The 15,210-nt window shown below is 47.9% G+C and overlaps 1 protein-coding gene across 6 annotated transcripts in view; it reads right to left on the reverse strand.

The window, feature by feature from the left end:
* MAP4K1 (mitogen-activated protein kinase kinase kinase kinase 1) overlaps positions 1-15,210 on the reverse strand; it is a 165,775-nt gene that overhangs the window by 32,360 nt on the left and 118,205 nt on the right. For all 6 annotated transcript variants that reach the window (XM_063937909.1, XM_063937908.1, XM_063937907.1 and 3 more), the window contains 3 exons: positions 14,908-14,963; positions 13,137-13,181; positions 1,907-1,973 (listed from right to left, as the gene is read on the reverse strand). In XM_063937909.1, coding sequence (XP_063793979.1) covers positions 1,907-1,973; positions 13,137-13,181; positions 14,908-14,963 — 168 coding nt within the window. The remainder of the gene's footprint in view (positions 1-1,906; positions 1,974-13,136; positions 13,182-14,907; positions 14,964-15,210) is intronic.

Genomic DNA, 15,210 nt, shown 5'->3' on the forward strand with positions numbered 1-15,210 from the left:
AGCTTTATCTACCCTAGGGAAGGATTCCCAGCGCATCCTGTCCGTTGGCGGGAAAGGGTACGCCATAAGTAACCTTTTGGAAATCAGCACTTTCCTATCGGGGGAATCCCACGCTTTTTCACATAACTCATTTAACCCATGTGAAGGGGGAAAAGTCACCTCTTGCTTTTTCTCCCCATACATATAAAACCTCTTGTCAGGGACAGGGTTTACCTCTGATATGTGCAATACATCCTTCATTGCTATAATCGTGTAGCGGATGGCTTTAGCCATTTTAGGCTGCAATTTTGCATCATCGTCATCGACACTGGAGTCATAATCCGTGTTGATATCTGTGTCAACAATTTTGGATAGTGGGCGCTTCTGAGACCCTGACAGCCTCTGCGCTGTAGGATCAGGCATGGGCTGAGACCCCGACTGTCCCAAGGCATCAGCTTTATCCAACCTTTTATGCAAGGAGTTTACATTATCATTTAACACCTTCCACATATCCATCCAATCAGGTGTCGGCGCCGTCGGCGGAGACACGTCATTCATCTGCACCTGCTCTGCCTCCACATAGCCCTCCTCGTCAAACATGTCGACACACGCGTACCGACACACCACACACACAGGGGATGCTCTATATGAGGACAGGACCCCCACAAGGCCTTTTGGAGAGACAGAGAGAGAGTATGCCAGCACACACCCCAGCGCTATATGACCCAGGAATCACACAGTAACTTAGTGTTTACCCAGTAGCTGTTGTATATATGATTAAAGCGCTAAATTTATGTGCCCCCCCTCTCTTTTTACCCTCTTTCTACCGTGAGTCTGCAGGGGAGAGCCTGGGGAGCTTCCTCTCAGCGGAGCTGTGGAGAGAAAATGGCGCTGGTGAGTGCTGAGGAAGAAGGCCCCGCCCCCTCAGCGGCGGGCTTCTGTCCCGCGATTTTGTGTAAAATTAATGGCGGGGGCTCATGCATAATACAGTGCCCAGCTGTATATATGCTTCTTTTTTGCCAGGAGGTAATCAATTGCTGCCCAGGGCGCCCCCCCCCCTGCGCCCTGCACCCTACAGTGACCGGAGTGTGTGGGTTAGTGTGGGCGCAATGGCGCACAGCTGCAGTGCTGTGCGCTACCTCATATGAAGACAGGAGTCTTCTGCCGCCGATTTTGACGTCTTCTTGCTTCAACCCGCCGGCTTCTGTCTTCTGGCTCTGCGAGGGGGACGGCGGCGCGGCTCCGGGAACGGACGACCAAGGTTAGGTTCCTGTGTTCGATCCCTCTGGAGCTAATGGTGTCCAGTAGCCTAAGAAGCGCAACCTAGCCGCAGTTAGTAGGTTTGCTTCTCTCCCCTCAGTCCCACGTAGCAGAGAGTCTGTTGCCAGCAGAAGCTCTCTGAAAATAAAAAACCTAAGTGAAATACTTTCTTATCAGCAAGCTCAGGAGAGCTCACTAAAATGCACCCAGCTCTGTCCGGGCACAGATTCTAACTGAGGTCTGGAGGAGGGGCATAGAGGGAGGAGCCAGTGCACACCAGTAGTACTAAATCTTTCTTAGAGTGCCCAGTCTCCTGCGGAGCCCGTCTATTCCCCATGGTCCTTACGGAGTCCCCAGCATCCACTAGGACGTTAGAGAAATATATAGTGATACCTCCAGTATAATAGAAATATATAGTAATGCCCCCAATTTATTAACATATATAGTAATGCCTCCATTATAACAGGAAAATACAGCCACTATCGTACTCCCAGTAACCCTGACAAAGTGGGAGGAGCTGCCAAGCACCATGGTCTTGTTGCTTTGTGGCACATTATAATTGTGGTAATGGCAAAGTGTGTAGCAGGTGGTACTGCATACCCGCTGCCAAATTCTTAAGGGTACTCCGTACCCGAGCGTATCCGCATACTTGCACAGCTGCCCTCACCTTAGGGGGTAATGGAGGGGGAGATTCATCAGCCGATGTGTCACTATTGAGGTCTAAGCTTCCAGGTCTTTGGAAGAAGATTAAAATCAAGGAAAGACAGAACAAGTAAATTATTATAATAAATGTACACTGAGCAAACGTTATATTCAGTCAATTACTTATCAATTAAAATAAAATCTTTTTATTTAGCATTGTAATGGTTCTTAAAACAAAAGAGTAGTACATTGGTGGAATGCACTATCAGAATAGGTGATATCAGCAGACAGGCAAATGGATTTAACCATGGTTTGATTATCTTCAGCTAAATGCAAAATAAGCGCCGATCCAGAGATGAGCGCTATTCTTACCAATGCTGCATCTTTGGACGCAGTAGCGACAGGAAAATATTCTAATATAGCAGGAGACACCCACTGCCGCAATCGGAGCTGCTCAGCCGGAGTCAGGAAGTCTGCGCCCCAAAACACAGACCCTGAGCTCAGCATACCTACAAAACAGGGGTGAGATGACCCCGATTTGTCCCAGTCGTTCTGTTCCCCCCCCCTTCCCCACACACACACACACACACACACACACACACCTTCCCCCGAACTGCAGCAAAGGTGGAACTGCACCAATCTCTAAAAATTGGAGACGGTTTGCGTACATCTCTGAATGAGGTGAATGAGGCCCTATTACAGGATGAAAGGTTTGTGTCTATTCCAGCTTGAGGCCAGAACTTTTTCCTTAGCTGAGGACAAATAAGCATTTCTGATTTAATGGTAAACAGAATTGAAATGACCAGATAATGAATGGTTACTTTTGTTATATATCTTATATTCTTATTAGTATATACGTACAGTACATAGTAATTATTTTTCCCTATTGAAAGTGAAAGCAATTCATTCAACGGACCAAATTTTGTTTGCCCCTTCTGTTGTTTGCAGGGACACAAAATGTGTGTGTACGTTACAGATTTCTGTGTGTTTTTGTATTTATGTGTATTATTACTTCAGTTTAAATATTACATGTGTTAACATGCAAAGCTAAAGGCCTCAATGACAATGATGACATACTGTACCCTCCATCATTTTACACTAAAAAACTGGTACAAATTAGGAAAGGGGGCATGGCCATCAGTAAAGGGCAACGCCCCCTTTCCATTACTTTCAATGGAGATTTAGTGAGTCAAAAATCGGTACAAAGCCCTTCTTGGCAGGTACAGACCATAAAAAAGGGTACTGTACCAGCCAAAAAGGTACACTTGGAGAGTATGTTATGATAACGCCTACGTTACAGCAATGCAGCACATGCACTATCATGATATAGGAATGTGGTCATGTGATCATCCTTCTGCAGGAAGCTGTGATGATTATGAGGAAGATGTACTAAGCAGTGATAAGTAGGTAAGTAGAGAAGTGAGCCAGTGGAGAAATTTCCTGTGGCAACCAATCAGTATTGAAGTAACATTTATAATTTGCATACTGTAAAATTATACAGAGGAGCTGATTGGTTGCCATAGGCAAATAGGCAAATGCTGACTGTGGGGTATATTGCTCATCATAAACCACACCCACAATCCACAATCTATAGCCACACCTACTGCAACGCTGCCACGTAACCATAATGTTTTTAATGTCATCCAAGTTATTGGTTTTCGGAAGAAGGACACATTTGAACAAAATAGATAATATCAGCAGACTAGCAGATGGATTAGCCTGGGAGACAGCTTGCCTAGAAATGGCCCTTTCCAGTACATACAGTGCATCCGGAAAGAATTCACAGCGCTTCACTTTTTCCACATTTTGTTATGTTACAGCCTTATTCCAAAATGGAATAAATTCATTTTTGTCCTCAAAATTCTACACACAATGGGGGTCATTCTGACTCGATCGCATGCTGCAGTTTATCGCAGCGGTGTGTTCGGGTCAGAACTGTGCATGCGCCGGCGCATGCCAGACGGCCGAAGGCCATCGGGCCGCTACGATCGCATCTGTCTGATTGACAGGCAGAGGCGGTCGCTGGGCGAGCGGAACGGTGGCGTTTGGCCGCCGTTTCGTGGGCGCGGTCCAGCCAACGCAGGCGTGGCCAGACCGAACGGCGGGCGGGACGCAGCGGCTGCGTGACGTCACACGCAGCCGCTGCGGGCCGGAGAGCGATGAGTAGCTCCCGGCCAGCACGCTAAAACTGCGCTGGTCGGGAGCTACTCTTGAAGTGCAAAGGCATTGCCGCTATGCGATGCCTTTGCACTTCTGGGGGGGGGGGGGGGGGGGGCGGCACTGACATGCGGGGCGGGATAGCCCTGTGCTGGGCATCCCCCCGCATGTCAGTGTGAATGATCGTAGCTGTGCTAAATTTAGCACAGCTACGATCATCTCGGAATGACCCCCAATACCCCATAATGACAATGTGAAAAAAAGTGTTTTTGACTTTTTGCTAATTTCTTAAAAATAAAAACTAAGAGATCACATGTACATAAGTATTCACAGCCTTTGCCATGAAGCTCAAAATTGAGCTCAGGTGCATCCTGTTTCTACTGATCATCCTTGAGATGTTCCTACAGCCTAATTGGAGTCCACCTGTGGTAAATTCAGTTGATTGGACATGATCTGGAAAGGCACACACCTGTCTATATAAGGTCCCACACTTGACAGTGCATGTCTGAGCACAAACCAAGCATGAAGTCAAATGAATTGTTTGTAGACTTCCGAGGCAGGATTGTCTCGAGGCACAAATCTGGGGAAGGGTACAGAAAAATATCTGCTGCTTTGAAGGTCCCAATGAGCACAGTGGCCTCCGTCATCCGTAAATGGAAGAAGTTCGGAACCACCAGGACTCTTCCTAGAGCTGTCCGGCCGTCTAAACTGAGCGATCGAAGGAGAAGGGCCCTAAGTCAGGGAGGTGACCAAGAACCCGATGGTCACTCTGACAGAGCTACAGCATTCCTCTGTGGAGAGATCCACCAATCAGCCACTCCTTAGTAAAAAGCACATGGCAGCCCACCTGGAGTTTGCCAAAATGCACCTGAAGGACTCTCAGACCATGAGAAACAAAATTCTCTGGTCTGATGAGGCAAAGATTGAACTCTTTGGCGTGAATGCCAGGTATCATGTTTGGAGGAAACCAGGCACCTCTCATCACCAGGCCACTACTATCCCTACAGTGAAGCATGGTGGTGGCAGCATCATGCTGTGGGGATGTTTTTCAGTGGCAGGAACTGGGAGACTAGTCAGTATAGAGGGAAAGATGAATGCAGCAATGTACAGAGACATCCTGGATGAAAACCTGCTCCAGAACGCTCTTGACCTCAGACTGGGGTGACGGTTCATCTTTCAGCAGTACAACGACCCTAAGCACACAGATATCAAAGGAGTGGCTTCAGGACAACTCTGTGAATGTTCTTGAGTGGGCTAGCCAGAGCCCAGACTTGAATCCGATTGTACATCTCTGGAGAGATCTGAAAATGGTTGTGCACCAACGCTTCCCATTCCAACCTGATGGAGCTTGAGAGGTGCTGCAAAGAGGAATGGGTGAAACTGCCCAAAAGATAGGTGTGCCAAGCTTGTGGCATCATATTCAAAAAGACTTGAGGCTGTAATTGCTGGCAAAGGTGCATCAACAAAGTATTGAGCAAAGGCTGTGAATACTTAGGGGGTAATTCAGACCTGATCGTAGCAGCAAATTTGTTAGCAGTTGGGCAAAACCAGGGGGGTCATTCCGAGTTGTTCGCTCGTTGCCGATTTTCGCTATGCTGCGATTAGTCGCTAACTGCGCATGCGCATGGTACGCAGAGCGCATGCGCTTAGTTATTTAACACAAAACTTCGCTGTTTTGCTGTAGCGTCTGCGGCGCTCTTCAGTCGCACTGGTGTTCGGTAAATGATTGACAGGAAAGGGGCGTTTCTGGGTGGCAATCCCGGCATTTGCTAAAAAACGCAGGTGTGTCAGGGAAAAACGCGGGAGTGTCTGCAGAAACGGGTGAGTGGGTGGGCGAACGCAGGGCGTGTTTGTGACGTCAAACCAGGAACGAAACGGGCTGAGCTGATCGCAGTGTAGGAGTAAGTCTCGAGCTACTCAGAAACTGCTAATAATTTTCTATTCGCAATTCTGCTAATCTTTCATTCGCAATTCTGCTAAGCTAAGATACACTCCCAGAGGGCAGCGGCCTAGCGTGTGCAATGCTGCTAAAAGCAGCTAGCGAGCTAACAACTCGGAATGAGGGCCCATGTGCACTGCAGGGGGGGCAGATATAACATGTGCAGATTGAGTTAGATTTGGGTGGGGTGTGTTCAAACTAAAATCTAAATAGCAGCGTAAAAATAAAGCAGCCAGTATTTACCCTGTACAGAAACAATATACCCCATCCAAATCTAACTCTCTCTGCACATGTAACATCGGCCCCCCCTGCACTGCACATGGTTTTGCCCAACTGCTAACAAATTTGCTGCTACGATCAGGTCTGAATTACCCCCTTATGCACATGTGATTTCTTAGTTTTTTCTTTTTAATAAATTTGCAAAAATCTCAAAAAATATATTTTTTCACATTGTCATTATGGGGTATTTGGGGTAATTCCAAGTTGATCGCAGCAGGAATTTTGTTAGCAGTTGGGCAAAACCATGGCCCTCATTCCGAGTTGTTCGCTCGCAAGCTGCTTTTAGCAGCTTTGCACACGCTAAGCCGCCGCCTACTGGGAGTGAATCTTAGCTTATCAAAATTGCGAACGAAAGATTAGCAAAATTGCGAATAGACACTTCTTAGCAGTTTCTGAGTAGCTCCACACTTACTCGGCAACTGCGATCAGTTCAGTCAGTTTCGTTCCTGGTTTGACGTCACAAACACTCCCAGCGTTCGGCCAGACACTCCTCCGTTACTCCAGCCACTCCCACGTTTTTCCCAGAAACGGTAGCGTTTTTTCCGCACACACCCATAAAACGGCCAGTTTCCGCCCAGAAACACCCACTTCCTGTCAATCACATTACGATCACCAGAACGAAGAAAAAACCTCGTAATGCCATGAGTAAAATACCTAACTGCATAGCAAATTTACTTGGCGCAGTCGCACTGCGGACATTGCGCATGCGCATTAGCGACTAATCGCTCCGTTGCGAGAAAAATATAACGAGCGAACAACTCGGAATGACCCCCCATGTGCACTGCAGGGGAGGCAGATTTAACATGTGCAGAGAAAGTTAGATTTGGGTGTGGTGTGTTCAATCTGCAATCTAAATTGCAGTGTAAAAATAAAGCAGCCAGTATTTACCCTGCACAGAAATAAAATAACCCACCCAAATCTAACTCTTTCTTTCTGCATATGTTATATCTGCCTCCCCTGCAGTGCACATGGTTTTGCTCAACTGCTAACAAAATTCCTGCTGCGATCAACTTGGAATTACCCCCAATGTGTGTAAAATTTTGAGGGGAAAAAAATAAGAATTTACTCACCGGTAATTCTATTTCTCGTAGTCCGTAGTGGATGCTGGGAACTCCGTAAGGACCATGGGGAATAGCGGGCTCCGAAGGAGGCTGGGCACTCTAGAAAGATTTATGACTACCTGGTGTGCACTGGCTCCTCCCACTATGACCCTCCTCCAAGCCTCAGTTAGGACACTGTGCCCGGACGAGCTGACATAATAAGGAAGGATTTAGAATCCCGGGTAAGACTCTTACCAGCCACACCAATCACACCGTAAAACTCGTGATACTATATCCAGTTTGACAGTATGAAAACAACTGAGCCTCTCAACAGATGGCTCAACAATAACCCTTTAGTTAACAATAACTATTTACAAGTATTGCAGACAATCCGCACTTGGGATGGGCGCCCAGCATCCACTACGGACTACGAGAAATAGAATTACCGGTGAGTAAATTCTTATTTTCTCTGACGTCCTAGTGGATGCTGGGAACTCCGTAAGGACCATGGGGATTATACCAAAGCTCCCAAACGGGCGGGAGAGTGCGGATGACTCTGCAGCACCGAATGAGAGAACTCCAGGTCCTCCTCAGCCAGGGTATCAAATTTGTAGAATTTTGCAAACGTGTTTGCCCCTGACCAAGTAGCTGCTCGGCAAAGTTGTAAAGCCGAGACCCCTCGGGCAGCCGCCCAAGATGAGTCCACCTTCCTTGTGGAATGGGCATTCACAGATTTTGGCTGTGGCAGGCCTGCCACAGAATGTGCAAGCTGAATTGTACTACAAATCCAGCGAGCAATAGACTGCTTAGAAGCAGGAGCACCCAGCTTGTTGGGTGCATACAGGATAAACAGCGAGTCAGATTTTCTGACTCCAGCCGTCCTGGAAACATATATTTTCAGGGCCCTGGCAACGTCTAGCAACTTGGAGTCCTCCAAATCCTTAGTAGCCGCAGGCACCACAATAGGCTGGTTCAGGTGAAACGCTGACACCACCTTAGGGAGAAATTGGGGACGAGTCCTCAATTCTGCCCTATCCATATGGAAAATCAGATAAGGGCTTTTACATGATAAAGCCGCCAATTCTGACACTCGCCTGGCTGAAGCCAAGGCCAATAACATGACCACTTTCCACGTGAGATATTTCAGATCCACGGTTTTTAGTGGCTCAAACCAATGTGATTTTAAGAAACTCAACATCACGTTGAGATCCCAAGGTGCCACAGGAGGCACAAATGGGGGCTGAATATGCAGCACTCCTTTCACAAATGTCTGAACTTCAGGTACTGAAGCTAGTTCTTTTTGAAAGAAAATCGACAGAGCCGAGATCTGTACTTTAATGGAGCCTAGTTTTAGGCCCATATTCACTCCTGCTTGCAGGAAATGCAGAAATCGACCTAGTTGAAATTCCTCTGTTGGGGCCTTTTTGGCCTCGCACCATGCAACATATTTCCGCCATATGCGGTGATAATGCTTTGCCGTAACATCTTTCCTTGCCTTAATAAGCGTTGGAATGACTTCTTCCGGAATACCCTTTTCCTTTAGGATCCAGTGTTCAACCGCCATGCCGTCAAACGCAGCCGCGGTAAGTCTTGGAACAGACAGGGCCCCTGCTGTAGCAGGTCCTGTCTGAGCGGTAGAGGCCACGGGTCCTCTGAGAGCATCTCTTGAAGTTCCGGGTACCACGCTCGTCTCGGCCAATCCGGAACCACGAGAATGGTGTTTACTCCTCGCTTTCTTATTATTCTCAATACCTTTGGTATGAGAGGCAGAGGAGGGAACACATAAACCGACTGGTACACCCACGGTGTCACTAGAGCGTCCACAGCTACCGCCTGAGGGTCCCTTGACCTGGCGCAATATCTTTTTAACTTTTTGTTGAGGCGGGACGCCATCATGTCCACCTGTGGTTTTTCTCAACGGTTTACCAGCATCTGGAAAACTTCTGGATGAAGTCCCCACTCTCCCGGGTGGAGGTCGTGTCTGCTGAGGAAGTCTGCTTCCCAGTTGTCCACTCCCGGAATGAACACTGCTGACAGTGCTAGTACATGATTCTCCGCCCATCGGAGAATTCTTGTGGCTTCTGCCATCGCCATCCTGCTTCTTGTGCCGCCCTGTCGATTTACATGGGCGACTGCCGTGATGTTGTCTGACTGGATCAGCACCGGCTGGTGTAGGAGCAGGGATTTTGCTTGACTTAGGGCATTGTAGATGGCCCTTAGTTCCAGAATATTTATGTGAAGGGAAGTCTCCTGACTCGACCATAGTCCTTGGAAGTTTCTTCCCTGTGTGACTGCCCCCCAGCCTCGAAGGCTGGCATCCGTGGTCACCAGGACCCAGTCCTGTATGCCGAACCTGCGGCCCTCTAGAAGATGGGCACTCTGCAGCCACCACAGTAGAGACACCCTGGTTCTTGGAGACAGGGTTATCAAGCGATGCATCTGAAGATGCGATCCGGACCACTGGTCCAACAGGTCCCACTGAAAGATTCTGGCATGGAACCTGCCGAAGGGAATTGCTTCGTAAGAAGCCACCATCTTTCCCAGGACCCGCGTGCAGCGATGCACTGATACCTGTTTTGGTTTCAGGAGGTCTCTGACTAGAGATGACAACTCCCTGGCTTTCTCCTCCGGGAGAAACACTTTTTTCTGGACTGTATCCAGAATCATACCCAGGAACAGTAGCCGTGTCGTCGGAACCAGCTGTGACTTCGGGATATTCAGAATCCAACCGTGCTGGTGCAGCACCTCCTGAGATAGTGCTACTCCCACCAACAACTGTTCCTTGGACCTCGCTTTTATTAGGAGATCGTCCAAGTACGGGATAATTAAAACTCCCTTTTTTCGAAGGAGTATCATCATTTCCGCCATCACCTTGGTAAATACCCTCGGTGCCGTGGACAGTCCAAACGGCAGCGTCTGGAATTGGTAATGGCAATCCTGTACCACAAATCTGAGGTACTCCTGGTGAGGATGGTAAATGGGGACATGCAAGTAAGCATCCTTGATGTCCAGGGATACCATGTAATCCCCCTCTTCCAAGCTCGCAATAACCGCCCTGAGCGATTCCATCTTGAACTTGAATTTTTTTATGTATGTGTTCAAGGATTTCAAATTTAAAATGGGTCTCACCGAACCGTCCGGTTTCGGTACCACAAATAGTGTGGAATAATAACCCCGGCCTTGTTGAAGTAGGGGTACCTTGATTATCACCTGCTGGGAATACAGCTTGTGAATTGACGCTAGCACCGCCTCCCTGTCTGAGGGAGCAATCGGCAAGGCAGATTTTAGGAACCGGTGGGGTGGAGACGCCTCGAATTCCAGTTTGTACCCCTGAGATACTATTTGAAGGATCCAGGGATCCACCTGTGAGCGAGCCCACTGATCGCTGAAATTCTTGAGGCGGCCCCCCACCGTACCAGGCTCCGCCTGTGGAGCCCCACCGTCATGCGGCGGACTTGGCAGAAGAAGCGGGGGAGGACTTTTGCTCCTGGGAACCTGCTGTTTGTTGCAGCCTTTTTCCCCTACCTCTGCCTCTGGATAGAAAAGACCCGCCTTTTCCACGCCTGTTTTTCTGGGTCCGAAAGGACTGAACCTGATAAAACGGCGCCTTCTTAGGCATGACATGTGGTAAAAATGCTGACTTCCCAGACGTTGCTGTGGAAACTAGGTCCGAGAGACCATCCCCAAATAATTCCTCACCTTTATATGGCAACACTTCCATGTGCCTTTTAGAATCTGCATCTCCTGTCCACTGGCGAGTCCATAAGCCTCTCCTAGCAGAAATGGACAATGCACTAACTTTAGATGCCAGTCGGCAGATTTCCCTCTGTGCATCTCTCATATATAAGACTGAGTCTTTTATATGGTCTATGGTTAACAGGATCGTGTCTCTGTCTAATGTGTCAATATTTTCTGACAGTTTATCTGACCACGCAGCGGCAGCACTGCACATCCAAGCTGACGCAATAGCTGGCCTAAGTATAATGCCTGAGTGTGTATATACAGACTTCAGGATCGCCTCCTGCTTTCTATCAGCAGGTTCCTTGAGGGCGGCCGTATCCGGAGACGGTAGTGCAACCTTTTTTGACAAACGTGTGAGCGCTTTATCCACCCTAGGAGGTGTTTCCCAACGTGACCTATCCTCTGGCGGGAAAGGGAACGCCATTAGTACCTTCTTAGGAATTACCAATTTTTTATCAGGGAAAGCCCACGCTTCTTCACACACTTCATTTAATTCATCTGATGGGGGAAAAAATACGGGTAGTTTTTTCTCCCCAAACATAATACCCTTTTTAGTGGTACCTGTATTTATATCAGAAATGTGTAACACCTCTTTCATTGCCTCAATCATGCAGTGAATGGCCTTAGTGGGCATCAGATTAGACTCATCGTCGTCGACACTGGTGTCAGTATCAGTGTCGACATCTGGGTCTGCGGTAGCGGGCGTTTTAGAGCCCCTGATGACCTGTGCGACGCCTGGACAGGCACGAGCTGAGAAGTCGGCTGTCCCACATTTGGCATGTCGTCAAATTTCTTATGTAAGGAGTCTATACGTGCACTCATTTCTTTCCATAAGCTCAACCATTCAGGTGTCTGCCCCGCAGGTGGTGACATCCCTTCTAAAGGCATCTGCTCCGTCTCCACATCATTATCCTCATCAAACATGTCGACACAGCCGTACCGACACACCGCACACACACAAGGAATGCTCCAACAGAGGACAGGACCCACAAAAGCCCTTTGGGGGGACAGAGTGAGAGTATGCCAGCACACACCAGAGCGCTATATAATGCAGGGACTAACTGAGTTATGTCCCCTATAGCTGCTTTTTCTATATAATTTATACAGCGCCTAAATTTAGTGCCCCCCCTCTCTTTTTTTTTTTTACCCTTGTAGTGTAGACTGCAGGGGAGAGCCAGGGAGCTTCCTTCCAGTGGATCTGTGAAGGAAAAATGGCGCCAGTGTGCTGCAGGAGATAGCTCCGCCCCTTTTCCGCGGCCTAGTCTCCCGCTTTTTTCTGGATTCTGGCAGGGGTATTTTCCACATATATAGCCTCTAGGGCTATATATTGTGGTATTTTTGCCAGCCAAGGTGTTATAATTGCTTCTCAGGGCGCCCCCCCCCCCAGCGCCCTGCACCCTCAGTGACCGGAGTGTGAAGTGTGTGTGAGGAGCAATGGCGCACAGCTGCAGTGCTGTGCGCTACCTTGGAGAAGACTGATGTCTTCTGCCGCCGATTTTCCGGACCTCTTCTTGCTTCTGGCTCTGTAAGGGGGACGGCGGCGCGGCTCCGGGACCGAACACCAAGGACTGGGCCTGCGGTCGATCCCTCTGGAGCTAATGGTGTCCAGTAGCCTAAGAAGCCCAATCCGGCTGCAAGCAGGCGAGTTCGCTTCTTCTCCCCTTAGTCCCTCGCTGCAGTGAGCCTGTTGCCAGCAGGTCTCACTGAAAATAAAAAACCTAAGTCTATCTTTCTTTCTAAGAGCTCAGGAGAGCCCCTAGTGTGCATCCAACCTCGGCCGGGCACAAAATCTAACTGAGGCTTGGAGGAGGGTCATAGTGGGAGGAGCCAGTGCAGACCAGGTAGTCATAAATCTTTCTAGAGTGCCCAGTCTCCTTCGGAGCCCGCTATTCCCCATGGTCCTTACGGAGTTCCCAGCATCCACTAGGACGTCAGAGAAATTAATTTATTCCATTTTGGAATAAGGCTGTAACATAACAAAATGTGGAAAAAGTGAAGCGCTGTGAATACTTTCCGGATGCACTATGCTTAGATTGCCATGAAAATGGGCTCCTCTGGATTCAAATCTATCACATCTCCAATGTGGATCTAAAACTTACATATCAACATCATCGTAGTCATCGTCATCTTCATCAGAACAGAAGCTGCAATATAAATGGGTTAATATCACAAAGAGCAAAAAGGACCCTAACAGTACGGGATACGATCGTTAGGTCGACACAGCTTAGGTCGACCGTCATTAGGTCGACCACTGAAGGTCGACGTGCATTAGGTTGACATGTTCAATAGGTTGACATGGTCATTAGGACGACATGTACTAGGTCGACAGGTCAAAAGGTCGACATGAGTTTTTTTTTAAATAATTTTTTGGATCCACGTGGACTACGATTGGAATGGTAATCTGTGCCGAGTGAAGCGGTAGCAGAGCGACGCACCTTTGCGAGCCCTGCGGGGGGGTCACGGTGCACTAATTGGGGATCCACGTCCCTTTACGAAGAAAACGATGCCAAAAACAGTAAAAAAAAAAAAAAAAAAACATGTCGACCTTTTGACCTGTCGACCTAATGGCTGTGTCGACCCATTGACCCTGACGGCCTAATGCATGTCGACCTAATGACTGTCGACCTAAGTTGTGTCTATCCAACAACCTGTACCCAACAGTACCTCCCCCTCTACAGGTTACATAGGTACGGTGGAGAATCTGTGCTATTGGTTGACAGCTCTCAGAGTAGTATAGCTGTGAATAGCTCAGAATTATATATTTACAGCTGCAATCCGACAGTGCTTAAAAGTTTTTTAAGCAGCAAATTTTGTAAATCTGAAGCAGATTCTCCAGAATTGTTTACTACAGTCTTTACTGAATTGCTCCATGGAGAGATTATTATGGCTACGGCGGCCATGTTTCTCTCAGCTGGAATTGGAAGCATTTGATTTGTGCTTGTTACAAAAAAAGAGTGTAAACTGCTCTCTGTCCCAGAGCCAGTCAGTCATGAAGCTCCTCAATGGTCAAGTGATTGCAGAGGATGAAGCGGATGGGGGCTATGCTATGGACATGCATGCTAAGCAGAGGGGCGTTCATAAGCATCTCTGATCTATACATCATAGTTTACGTGACTCTGGAATTCATGGAAATCGCATGACACTTTATAAACGGTAAATGATTGATTGCAGACTGAATAAACAACAAAAACTGAAAAAGTTAATTTCTCATTATAGGTTACCAAAAAGAACCATCATTTTTTCATGGGATTACATCTTTAATTGCATAAAACATTCAATGTCATAATATCATACGTAACTATCCTCACGGAATGGTTGGGAGGCTCACGAAAATCGGGTGGCTCTCCCGGCTTCCCCGTAAAGGTGGGCAAGCCTCCCGCTTTCCCTGCAGCCCCTCCACACCCCTCCTCAGCCGCCCGCAGCAGAAAACAAGTGGGCGGTCCGAGGGGATCCGATGACGCTCTGCCCCCCTCTATACAGCACCTATTTTCTCGCCACTGCATAGCGGGGGGCGGGGCCATGGTGACACAATCCTGTGCCACGCCCCCAGACTGCCCACTTCCCTGTCAGTCACGGCCCCGGACAGCAGACATTGCCTCTTGTCACGCCCCCGGACCGCCCATCTTGTTGCCGGCCACGCTCCCATGCACCTACAACGCTGCCTCCTTCCGGAGGAGGGGGCAGCAAAGTAGGTAAGTGTGCATAATATGCATCTACCTGCAAAAAAACTCACTCATTCTGTTTAAACACAATAGCAATCTCTGTGGAATATGTGTGTGCTGTATAAATAACTGTTAAATATGGAGTGTATTATTCCTATTTACTCTCTCTGTATCAGTTGAATAATAAGTAGAACCCTTTCTGACTCACCTGATGTGAGGCGCTGGGCTGTAGGGGGTCCGCAATGGACTTAATTCTTGGTCAGCCTTAGAGACAGAAAAGAAAAGTCTGACACAGCATATAAACCAGAGGGATTGAGTCTATGTCATGTGAGAATTCCTAAACTGCACACATAACAAAGGGTTTAGTATGAAATACCTACAATCAAAATCCCGACTGTCAATATATCAACACAACAATTGATCGATGGTCAAAATACCGACAAGGTCAAAATACCGACATTTAAAATATTGACAAGGTCAAAATACCAGCATTTAAAAAGTCAACAGGTCA

Source organism: Pseudophryne corroboree, chromosome 8, assembly GCF_028390025.1.
Source record: "Pseudophryne corroboree isolate aPseCor3 chromosome 8, aPseCor3.hap2, whole genome shotgun sequence".
Classification (NCBI taxonomy): Eukaryota; Metazoa; Chordata; class Amphibia; order Anura; family Myobatrachidae; genus Pseudophryne; species Pseudophryne corroboree.